Source organism: Falco rusticolus, chromosome 4, assembly GCF_015220075.1.
Source record: "Falco rusticolus isolate bFalRus1 chromosome 4, bFalRus1.pri, whole genome shotgun sequence".
Lineage (NCBI taxonomy): Eukaryota > Metazoa > Chordata > Aves > Falconiformes > Falconidae > Falco > Falco rusticolus.
In genome coordinates, this window is record NC_051190.1 from 58,131,225 (window position 1) to 58,144,071 (window position 12,847).

The window sequence follows — 12,847 nt, forward strand, 5'->3', positions numbered from 1 at the left end:
AGAGCAGCCAGGTAGTCAATCCCAAGCTGCAGTGAAGGAGACTAAGAGAAGCCAAATGGCTCATGCATGCAAAAGGGCCATGAAAAAGAGTTGGGAGAGAAAATTCTGAATACCATATCATTTACTATCACATTTCAAAGCTTCTCCTTGAAAAATGGGCAAATACAGAGAACCCTGCCCAGAAACAGTATAAAATATGATAGATGACATTCTTTATGCATTTTCCCCTGGCTTCAAGAATTATTAGGTCTTCCAATAATGAAAAAGCAAGAAGGGAGCCTTTAGAGCATCAAGGAACTGCAAATCCCGCAATCGTATCTCAAAAAAAAAGACATTACTACATGTTCCGTTCAGCTAGGTTGAGACATATATGAAGCCAACACCATTCCTATCTTCAGGATTCCTTCATTTAAACCATTTTTCACTCACAGTTTTTATGTTGATAAAAAGTTAAACTAGCTGAAAAAATTGCTATGGCTAAATGGGCACCATTTTCCACAGCGTATGAAGTTAATAGTACATTAAGATGTTGACGCTTACTTTTACATATGAGGAACAACAAAAGGAAATATCCATTTAGCCAAATCAATTTTCAACATAAAACAGCACAAGTAAACATACACATCAACAAAAATACAGGCAAGTCTCAACAAGAGGAGAAGTATACTGAGGCTAAGGTGAGAACATACATTCAAAATACAGGCAAACACTTTAAAAAAAATTATAAACGTTTAAACGGTCCCCAACTTTCCCCTGAATTTATTTGTTTACGGTCTATCTTGTAAGCAGCATGCTAGAATCAAGTCTTGAGTAAAGAATTAAAAACAATAGATGGAAAGGGCTTTAAGAAACAGTTCAAGTGAGGTATTTAATATGCAAGCCTTGTAACATTGCCCCAGCTTGGAAGCATCTACAAACAGCGCAATCTCCTGCCTCTGGTGACAGAATTCAAGGGAAGCTGCCTTAAAAAATGTTTTCAAGATTGCGTTACCATGTGAAAAGGGCTTGCAGGAGAGAGCAGTGTCAAAACAGCAGATCATTCTGAGTCTGGAACAAGGTAAGATACTATTGATTAGCTTGCCTTCATGTGAAGCAACAACTCCTACAGTTCTCAGCAATGATAACATGCCAAACACAGCCTGCAGAAACCCAGCAGGAGCGGAAAACAGCTGTCTTGTACTGAGAGAAGATACTGTCCTGATTAAATGAAAAAAAAAATTGATGGGTGGGAGATGACAGTGATTTTTCAGCTGTCTGGCTCCAAGAGTCTTGGTCCTGAAGAAACACTTGACTATTACTGGAAAAAATTAAAGCTGTGAAGTAGATAAATATGCAAAGAGCTATACAGAATTTCAAAGCAAACAGAAATACACATTTTATAAAATGAAAACAGAGTAATATAGTATTTTGGAATGACTGCTTTAGACATTTCATCACTATCATGTTTTCTCTATTCAGTCTTTAAGTAGATAGGATCCTCCTCCTTTGTTTCCACCAATACTGTTTTCTTTGACTTTAGTGTCCTTGAGAAATTCTTCTAGACTTGTAAACTGTTTTCTGCATCTTATCACAAAAGAAACCTTGCTGGAAAAGTCACCATTGCATTCCTTTTTGGGCACAATTTGTTCAAAAGTGGTTCAGACACATTATCTACTGAGTTTTCCTTAAACTCAATTCTTGAATTGAGCTACTTACAATTGGTGTAACAAAGCAGCACATCTTATTTGGGATTTTGTAGCATACAGAAGAGCTATGGCTAGACAATGTAAGGCAGACAAATAGTAAACTTTATTATTTTCTCAGCTGATCATAGACAAACAGCCACCTACTCAGTATATGTAGAATAAACAAGGAAATTATAAAGCAGTATTTAAAAATACCTGAACATATTTCAGAAACCACTTTTGCTAACAGCTGAGCAGATGCAAGCTCTCAAGGCCTCCATTTTTAATGGTAATGTCAGTAAGTTCACACTTCCAAACATCTAAAACCAGCACAGTTACTGACTGTAAAACTTAAAACATAAGACTGAAACTAGAAATACAAGCAAAAGCAGAAAAACTCTGCTTGCCCACATTTTTTTTTCTTTTCAGCAAAAACTCTGATTTCTCTTCACTTTCCTTTGCTAGGTTTATCTTACAAAGTCTCCATTTTATACTGTCTTTGCATCTTACCACAAATATCTGTGGAAACACCTTACTGATAAAAGTATAGCTTCATAAAGCTGACAATATGACAGCTTCTTTACTATGGTAATTTTTATGTATTGAGCAGAGCACTTAAAAAGTATAAGAAAATTTAGTTAAGTTTTGGATCAAGCAAATCACTGGAAGTTTTCTCTCCCCCTGTCTATATTCCAAAGAGCTGTTTACTTTCAGAACTTGAAACAAAATCAATCCAAAATCCCATGAAAACTTATTAAAGTAGTGGCAGAAGGAACTGCCGTGTCTGGGTGCTCAGGCTCTTTAACTTACATATTAGACAAGCTCCAGAGATGATATGCAAATTCTTAAAGAGTCATCTTGAGAAAAGTTCTAATACTATGCTTGTCACCTGCATCACCAGTTCTTCCTTGTGACTTTTAAAACTTAGAACAGCGGTTCTGAGAAAATCCATGGCTCTTCATTTGCTGACATAAGCGAGGTAAGCAAGACAAGCAGTGAGATTAAATGAGTCACCTACACCACCCGTAAGGGCTAGAGCACATCTACTACCATAAACTTAACTGTATATTCCAGCTTTTATTTATCAGTTGTTTTAAAACAACATGATGCACAAGATTTCAAGTATCTCACATATCCAGAGGTATGTGTGTGCACTCATTAATACTAATGAGAGGCAAACCCAAGACTTTGAAAGAAAGTCAAAGAACCTACCTATGTCTAGACACAAATACATGTAAGAAACAGGTCAGATGTCTTTGCTATGCCCTCAAAACTAATGAATCAAAAGAAAGAATTGAAGAGGAAAGACATGCTAAGCAGGGCATTTTGTGAAACATGCATAGATACAGAGACCTCTATAGTACTGTATTTTAAAGCTTTAGCAAACACATGCCAAGAGGAAAACCAAAATGAATTAACACACATACTTCAGAATAAGTCAATGAAACACATCCACACAAGCTTTACTAATGCAATCACAAGTTCAGTGAAGCCAAATGGACATCTCAACTGGTAAACAGAATAATAAGAAACACTGTCATATCCAGTTAGATTTGCAAACAATAGGCAGTTGAACTAATGAGAAACATGAATGCAACTTACAAAATAAAGAGATACTCAAGGTAAGAACAGCCCTAAAACATTCACCACAAATTAAAAGACCTAAACCAATGGACTATACTATCAAGAAGAAGTTTGTTACAAGTATAAAATTAATCTGTACATCAACATAAAGAAAAGAATATGTACTTTCCCAGCTAAAGAAAGATGTCAATGCTGCAGACCACATCATAAAATCATGTCATGCCAGAGGGACTTCTAAGAAGTCAGAAGTCCCCAACCAACCAAACAACAACAACAAAACCCAAAGCAAATTTGGTGGCAAGTAGAGGAAATAGCATGCAGCTTGTTTTTATTTAAACTATTTTTCTGTATGACCTGAGCACTTACTTGCATCTGCATTGCCAACAGTATTCAGAAAATTTAAATAGAAACTTTACTTTTAAAATGCAGTTAACATCACATTAGAAAGAAGCCCAAAAGCAAATCACAAGCAGCCATAAACACAAAAACATACATTAAATTAATTTCTATACCTTTCATTCAAAACTTTTAAATATATCTGGTGCAAAGAAAATTCCTTCCCTTAAGCTCTTCCACCGTTACATAGGATAACCAGCACCTTACACTCTTCTGTGCCTTCTTTAGCTTAGTGACAAGTCAAAAAACCAGTGGAAAAATTATTACCAAGCACGACAGCCTGGACACAAGCAAACACAGGACTACCTGGGCTCCAATTCAGTTATATACAAACTAACTGAGCAACCCCCACACTGCTACCCCACAGTCAGGAACAGAGAAGTACAACAGAAGAGTTTGCTCCTTATTTCTTGAAAAAAAACCTAAAAGCAAAAAACTCCCTGGTGTGATCATCACGTTTAGTCTAGCTGTTCCTCTAGCATCCATCACAGCTGTGCTTTTACTCTGCTCTCCCTGGGGATGTCACAAGAAGGATAAAAGAGAATAACCAAACCAACATCATTCTTTGCTGGCTGACTGCTGTATTACAGCAAAGAAAGTTTCTCAATGGTTTCAGCAAAGACAGAACAGAAAATAGGCAGAACGGCACTCAATTCAAATGTCTCTCATCTCTCTGCATTGCACTGAAACATGTGCAATAGGGGTATCTAAAAATTATTTGCAGAATTTGAAAAGATTAGTAGAGAAGCACATGAAAAGACAGGATTGAAATGGAAACTATCACACCAGAGAGATGTGGCATTGTTCAAGAATTCTTATTTAAATATTTACATTATAAATATCTACACAAAACTTAAAATGTACTGATGACATGAAGGTGAGACACCACCACCCTGGCACAGGGGAGGAGCAAGGTACCATACAGAAAGAAAAAGAACTGCAATAATGGAAACAGAATGAAATTCAATACAGCAAACTACACGCTTGAACACAGCAGCAAGGATTTCTGTTAGAAAGTAGAATATTCTAATGAAAATTGCTGTAACTGGCAATGAGCTGATCACAGAATGACTACAAGCCAGCATCATCAATCAAAAACAAAGGTTTGAAAAACTTTTCAGCAGTGAGATTAAAAAAAGAAAAACACAAACAAAAAAATCACCACCAAACAAACCCCACCACTAATTTTGGATGTTCTTCCAATTATTTTTATAATATTTAATAGATAGACTAATGCAACAAATGCTTTAACAACTTTAAGCTCATCTAGAACTTAATACTGCCAGGTGCATTCATTTGAAATAGTCTTTTATTTGAAAGCAGATACACAGAAATCACATTATCCAAAGCAAAGCGTTTATTCAATATGCGTAAAACCAGAAGGTGCAAGGAAGGCTGTATTATATGGCTTGTATAGAAAGACTGATTTAAAGCAGCTTTTTAGTCTGCACAATGAAAAATTTTTACTGGTACCTTCTGCATCACTTTATTTTAATATAAGCCATGAAAAACATGAAGAATCATGTGAAAATAAGCCTAAGCATGACCGTAGGGAAAACAGCAAACATTACACAGATTTGTTGATAGCATGACTCATTAATGTAGAAAACCCTAAAATTATTAAAATAACCCACCAGACATGATTAAAACCAAAAAATATAGCTACACATGGTAAAAGCAATGTGAAATAGATCTCTTCATCACTTCAAAATGCTATCAGAATATGACACCAGGAGGAGTCCACCCTTTTCAAAGGCACCTAAATTTCCAAATATATTATCATTTCAAATTAAAACCTAAATATTTACATACATATGTCCATCAATATTTAAAAGTAAGAACATATGCTTTGTGGAAATAGTAGTTTTCCCATACTAACCTACTTTTTGAAACTTGTATGAAACTTGTATGAGCTTTTTTTTTTTTTTTTTTACCATATTTGAGTCAGATCATTTCAGAATGTAAACTGGCAGAATAAGTATTTCCTCTACCTAGTAGGGCATTTGCTCATTTGTACTTGGCATTTCTTTTGTCCGTATTTCACTTTGGTCAGTCAGGTAATTCCTACATTCTAGTTACCCCAGAACTAATTAATGATATATTACACGCAACTCCATAAGCCTTTTTAATAATTTGCAACAGTAGATTTTATTATGAAGACCTGTTCAAAGAAACTATTATAAATGTAAGCTCACAGATCTGTATCTGGGTATTTTTGGTCATACTTTGTATTGCATTAGTCTACTATCTTTTTTTTTCAGTCTCACCCCCTATTTTCTTACTAGCTTGAGCATTCAAGTCTTTTTTACTCACTTCTGTGCTCCCTGAGACAACAGCTTTGTCCACGTTCACTGATAGCTGCTCTTCAGTCTGGCAGACTCCCAATGACCACTCCGCACAGCGGTGATGAGCCCAGCAATGACCTAATGCATTATGAAAAGAAAAAAGCTTTGGTTGTACAACTCTGTCAAGAACTTCCTGTAAGTATGGAATTTAGTTCTAGTAGTAAATACTTGCCAGATAAAATGAATAGTCTCTCTTCCTCCTGTTTTTCTTGTTGCAACATTTAATGCCCTTATTATCATAGACGGAATATATTGCAGTTACTATCAGACACTAAGTATACTGCAATTTAATATATATATACACACACATATATATATATACATATATATATATAACATGTCTTCCTCTTCATCTCAGCACATTCTGTATGTCTCTTTCTATTTTCAGATGCCCAATTATATAATCATAACAGTGGGGTGTATATGATTCTATGACTTCATGAGTCTATATGCAATGTTTGTGTGAGACATACAGAGTTACATTTGATCTTGTTTTTCACTGTAGGTAACCTTTGTCTATGTATGTACTCTTAACTTATGATTCCCAAGGACTGGATACAGATCTGTATGCTCATGTAGAACGCACTCACATGATACTTCAGAATTCTACACGAAACTTTTAAAAGCTCAAAATACAGCATGGGCAGAAACACCATATAAACAACTGAGAAAACTGTGTCAATAGAAGAAACACATTATGGAGATATAACTGGAAATGTTTATCTACATAACAACAACAACAGCAACAACAAAAATAATCAGAATTTGCAGAATTCAACAGGCATCTCTTAAAGTTTCTAATTCAATTCTGGAAAAAGCAACATAAATGATGCATACTTCTGAAGGAATTGCGATAGCTTTATACTAGATAAGAAATGATGCTTTACATTAGCTGTTGCATCTAGGTACATGGTCAACTTAATCATTCAGCAACAAAAAAACCTCCCCCCAAAATCTCTCTAAAGGCCTGGAATGAATTGTCTACAAATAACAACAACTTAAAAAATTTAGAATGATAACCCCCCTTGCCCATCCACACATACTTTAGTATAATTATTTGAAACAAACCATTACTTTTTTTTTGTTTTTATTTAGACTTCAAAATTAGCTTCCACACTTATGAAAGAATGACATAATTGCACAAACAGATTTCCATTTTTGAGGCAAAACATGTGAGTGAACTATCGGCATCAAAACATTTGGACATAGATGCTTTCTGAAAAAGTAATTCATAACCGAGTAAAAAGAAAAGCTCCATTAAAATGGAAGAGAAAATGACATACCAGACAGTTTTCTGACAGAAAACCTGCAGATACTGGAAACATGCTAGTGTATTATGCCTCTACTGTTCTAGCAATACAGCTCTTTTACACTAGGACTTGAAGAATTATATTAAGCTGTGTTCTCATTTCTTTTTCCTTTTCTTCCCAAAACAGAATCATGATACTGAAGATATTACTACCTAAACACTAGTTCTGCAGTATGACTCCAGGTATTTCCCATACAAAGCTGACAAAGATTCTGTCCAGTACTTGAGAGCAGACTATACAAATCCACTACATAACATTGGTAAAATCTACAAAAGCATCATCAAACACTTGACAAACACTAGAGCACAGAAAACCAACAACTGAAAAACTTCACTATCATTGTAGCTATTCTAGTACTACTGGATGGAAACAAAGGAGGACAGCTACATTATCTTACCTGTTGGCTCAAATAAGGCTTGAACATCAATGTCATCTGGTAAGCCAACTAAACTGAGTTCATCCCAGAATTTGACAACCTGATCGTCAGAAGCAGTTTGGGTGCTTACACTTGTACATGATGCTATACTCGATCGAGATCTGTATCAGGGAGCAGAAAAACAAACTTAGAAGTGATCACATTCTTTGTTCAATTAGCTAGATACTTGTAAATGATCCAAAACTCAGGGAAAGTGAATGTGAGCTTTTCTGAACACAGAAAACATAAATCAACATTAACAAAAATATTTCATCTTCATATTTCAGCCCAACATTTTCCACAATAACAAAGTTTTCAGGTAAAGCTTCTATTCAATAGATAAAAATTAAAAAAATCTTGGTAAATATACCCCTTTTCCCAGCCTGTTCTCTCCCAATTCTTCGGGACAGATGCTTCTTTTTTTAAAGTCACTTCTGTTTGATATTAAAACTTGCCCAACCCTTGAAATGGAGAATTAGGTAATAGCAAGCAGTCTGTGTTACTCTGGGGAAGAAGAGATGTAGTAGGAAGAAAAGAGAGTGGCAAGCACCAGCTGCAGCTTTCATATGGCCCTCTCCCTGTAGTCTTAACAGCTGGTCCGAGGGACAGCACTGACTGTTATCCTCAAAGGAGACTACCACAGCCAGAGGTAAGATGCCTAGATAAAATACAGCAACTATGGGGGAAGGTAGAAAAAAGACCAGGAGTGAAAAAGCTGCTTGGAAAGAAATATCTTTATTCAATGCCATCAAGATGTACAAAAAAAAAAAAAAAAAAAGGGGTGGGGGGTGACCTGAGGGCGAGAGGAAAGGAGTAGTGAGGAATTGAAAAGTGCAGTGATACAAAGACTACCATATTGTGCTGCCATGGGATGATGCGGTTTATAACCTTATTTATTTGTTCCCTGAATTCTGATCTCAACAAAAACCAATTAATAAAACTCAGATTACTCCACTAAGAAGCCATGACTCCCCTTCCTTTATTTCCTGCAGACCAAAACCGATCTTGGACATCTAAGGATGTGCATTAGACTTACTGGTAAAAAAGAGACATGACATGATCTCTGATCCTTCAACAGCTGGTATAAAAGGCGGTGCTGCAGTTTCTATTAAGGTTCTTGAACTTTGTTATTCTCCCCCATTAATAACTCAAACATATTTATTTGCTGTTACTTCTGAATTTCTCGAGTTGAGACAGCACAAAACCACCTCTCTTTCCTAACTTCTCTCCTGCTTATAACCTCTAAAAAAAGATGCTGATAAATGACCTACTGCCAAGAGATACATTAAGCACCAAATTTTAACCTGTGGTAAATCTGCCTTCCTGAAAACCATGCATGCTTTTACTTCAGCAATTACATTCAGAAATACATGGGGAAAAAAACCCAAACAGTTTATGGGGAGAAGAGTAACATCCCTCTTGCACCAGCCAGAAATCTTAGAAACTTGTTGATTATTACATGGTATCTTCCCTGACCTGCATCATGACAGAAGATAAAAATAAAAATAAAAAAGAACGAAAACCTGTTAACTGTGACGCTATCAGTATTTTACTTAGGTCTCCCCTTAATAAAACAGTGTTAACCCATTCTGTTAACCAAGCTGGTTCCAGAACACAGCCCACGTCCAATGGAGCCGCCTCTGACACTGAACTGCGTTTATACTCAAAACACAGGTGTTTGAAGTGATGTGAAGAAAAAAACTAAATCCTCATTGACAAGGCATTTTTATTAATATGAAAGCTTTCTCACAAGATCAAACTAATCCGTTTAAAGCACATCCCAATTCACTCTGCAGGTTCATTCCCAACAGACCATTCTGTCCTGGCCTGTTGTTCTTGGCCTTTCTGTAAGTAATACCTCATATGCCTGTAACATAGCGTCACTGAGGGGAGTGGGGTATTTTTGTTACCTTTAAGAGCAGCTATTTTTCCCCGTGGACATTACACAACGCGCATTTTTACACCAACAATGTAACTGTATAAACATCCGCCATGCACCTGAGCAATACCCTCAAGTGTAAACCACACCGAGCAGCTTCTCCAGCAGCCAGCACAGCCCTGGCGCTGACTAGAACACCTTTGAAACGTGACCTTGAACCGAGCTGACTGAACAGGCGCTAATGCGACGCTTTCGGAGGGTGTTTGGGCCGGGTCCGAGGAGCAGCAGCCCCGCCCGGACCGCGGCCCCTCAGGCGGCTCCGCCTCAGGGCGGGCGCGGCCGCCGCCTCCTCATTGTTTGGCGGCCTCGGCCGGGCCCCGCGGGCTGGCGCGGCCCCGCGCCCGCAGCCAATCGCCGGCCTCCAGCGCGGCGCGCGGGGCCCGCCCCACAGCCCCACGGACCCGCTGAGCCTCCGCGCTCGGCGGGGCCCGCACAGCCCCACGGACCCGGCCCCACAGCCCCGCTGGGCCCCGCGGAGCCCCCGCGCCTACGGCGATCCCTACGATGCCGCATCCTACGGCTCTCTTCAACTTAAGGAATGGCAGTACCGATCAAAACAACGCAGCGGATGGAAAGTACAGGGCGAAAGCTGTACATATAGCCACCTGCTTCATCTACGCATGTTTACAGCAAAAGCCAAGCACCACAAAAGCAGAACAAGCATTGCAAAAGGCCACCAAGCCCAGAGTGCAATTTCCACTCGAGATACAAGGCTTTGCGTCGAGCTTTCCCAGAGAGATGTGCAACAGCAGTGAAACACAGCTCTGAGCCCAAACAGCCCGAGTAGTGGCTGTTTCTTCTGCTCCAGAAAAGTTGCATGGAGGTGAACTACAGTTAGGAAGAAACAAGCAGATCTGCAGCAGAGTTTAACAGCACAAAACAAGGTTTATAAGAGGAAATTCTCTGCATCCATAGGGCTGCTGCAGGCCCCTCAAAGACTGACTTTAATAAAGCAACACCTCTGATTCATCACAGCTTATTACGACGAATGTAAAAGCAGCTTCAGCCAGCAGAGCAAGTCAGGCACTAACCCAGAGCAGTAGGACACATGTACAGCCCAGCTGGGGCTCCCCATCTGCAGACCCACACATGTCCCCACAGATTCCAAAGCGTGCCTCTGCCATCAGTCACCCCTCCTTCAGCGCCTGTGCCACACCTTACACCGAACAGCACCTCGCTGCGGAGCAGTGTCTGTCCCTGCCACTCTTCAGGGTTCCTGAAAGGTGGAACTGACCCGAGAGGAGTCAGGATGCTGCCCTTCGATGCGGGGACACCTGGCAGCAGCCCGGCTACTGAAGGGTGAGAAGCCATGGCTGTGTGTCTGCCACAGCACTGCTGCCACCGCAGGAGCCAGCGTTGGAGGGCTGCGGGAAGAAAAAGCTTCCACAGCATGGGCAGAGGCTTCTAGTCACTCCAGTCTAGGAAACACATGACATATCAGAAGTCCATTACCTTCTACAAGAGTAGAAGGTTCAGCCTTACCAACAGATCTGTGCTTTACAATAACCATGCTACTACTTTCCTGTGTTCTTTCGGAGTCAAGATTCTCACTGGAGGGGAGAAACCAACCAATCTTTAAAAAGTGGAAGAGACAGCTATTCCTATACCACTTGCATGTTTGGTTTCAGGCTTGTTTGTTGGTTTTTTTTCTTCACCACCCCCCCTAAATAACTAATATTAATGACCCACATTTTCACAAAGACAAGTAATTTGCCTATTGCAGTACTGTATCTGTAAGGGTGCTTCCTGAAGTTCATAAAAAACTATTTATTGTAGAACAGACTTACTTCTTCTGTCCTCTCTGTTTGCGTGGCACTGAGTTTTGCCTTGGAGTTCTCTCACAAGCTCCATCGGTGCTGTCGCTGGCTTCACTCTTAAGTAAAGGCTGGTTTTTCCATGGGATAACATACCCAGGAGTTGGACTGAATTGTTTTAAGTCTCCTTGTCCTAATGAGCTCCGTTCTCCACAGTAACAAAAGGCGCAGAGTTGTTCGCTGTTAAAGGGAAGATAATTACTTCTTTTTTTGGGGGGAAAACAGCAGAGGATACACCATCAAAGAGCAACTTTCATGCCAATGTAACCCTTTATAACAAAACAATAAAAGCCCCCAAGTGCTGTCAGGTATCAAAACTCAGCATTCAGAAACACTATTTCCAGCTAATTTAAAGTTACATTAAAAGAACTTTTTTTGTTCACAAAAGCACATGATTAACAAAACAAAACCCCCCACATATAACATTCAAATGATTTGAACAAAACGGTTGTATTTTAATTCTGCATCTAGGCACACACTTGCTAAAAGGTGTTGGAAAATGGGGGGAAGAGAAGAAAATGGAAGAACTTAATAAACACCTCACACCCATAAAAACTCAATGTTGCCATCACAGAAAAGGCAAAGCTCTGTCTGTCTTTTTGAACACAGAACATTACTACATGTATAACTTTGTGAACACATGCACCTTATGTGTAACACAATGTGCAAACACTATACACCAAAAAGGTTTAATGAAACAGGAAAAAATGAAGTAAGGAGAAAATCACAGCAATGGCTACAGTCACACATAGCGGGGCATACTATATACACAAATTGAAATACTCTCACTGACTTTAATATTTAACACCAAAACCATACCTGAAAGTTTTACCAGAGGAAATTTATATTTACAGAACTGTGACCGCTACAATATCCCTGTACCATTTGCAATTATGTTTTAACATGCATAACATAGCAACAGCATTGAAATGACAGCTCTGACAGCGCTCCTTGTGTCACATCATATGGAAGCTACTGAAAAATATTTCTATAATAAACATAACCACAAACTTAAAATGTGAACTTCTGCAACTAATGCAGTTTGCATTAAAGGAAGGCCATTTAACACATTTTTTAATGCTTAAATGAGCAATTCTGTTTTCTTCATATTTATGCCCCTAAGACCCCTAAAAGATGCCTCAGGGAATCAGGATGATGGATGGAGGCTTGGGTTTGCCTAGATCCCATTTAAATAGATTTCAGTGCACTCCAAGGTGACACATTTGGGTTTGGGGCACGCTGTGTTGGATGGGTAAGCAGAGTCAAGTAAGGTGGGAGGAAGAGAAAACCTTAAGGTTAAACTCCTGTACAATATTCACTAAATTCTGGGGGAAAAAATAAGGACTGCCTGTGCTTTTCAGCCAGGTGAGGCAAGAGCAC

The 12,847-nt window shown here is 38.9% G+C and overlaps 1 protein-coding gene across 14 annotated transcripts in view; it reads right to left on the minus strand.

Moving 5' to 3' along the window:
• KMT2C (lysine methyltransferase 2C) overlaps window positions 1-12,847 on the minus strand; it is a 198,718-nt gene that overhangs the window by 110,627 nt on the left and 75,244 nt on the right. For all 14 annotated transcript variants that reach the window (XM_037386995.1, XM_037386999.1, XM_037386989.1 and 11 more), the window contains 3 exons: window positions 11,441-11,647; window positions 7,697-7,836; window positions 5,958-6,067 (listed from right to left, as the gene is read on the minus strand). In XM_037386995.1, the coding sequence (XP_037242892.1) occupies window positions 5,958-6,067; window positions 7,697-7,836; window positions 11,441-11,647 (457 nt within the window). The remainder of the gene's footprint in view (window positions 1-5,957; window positions 6,068-7,696; window positions 7,837-11,440; window positions 11,648-12,847) is intronic.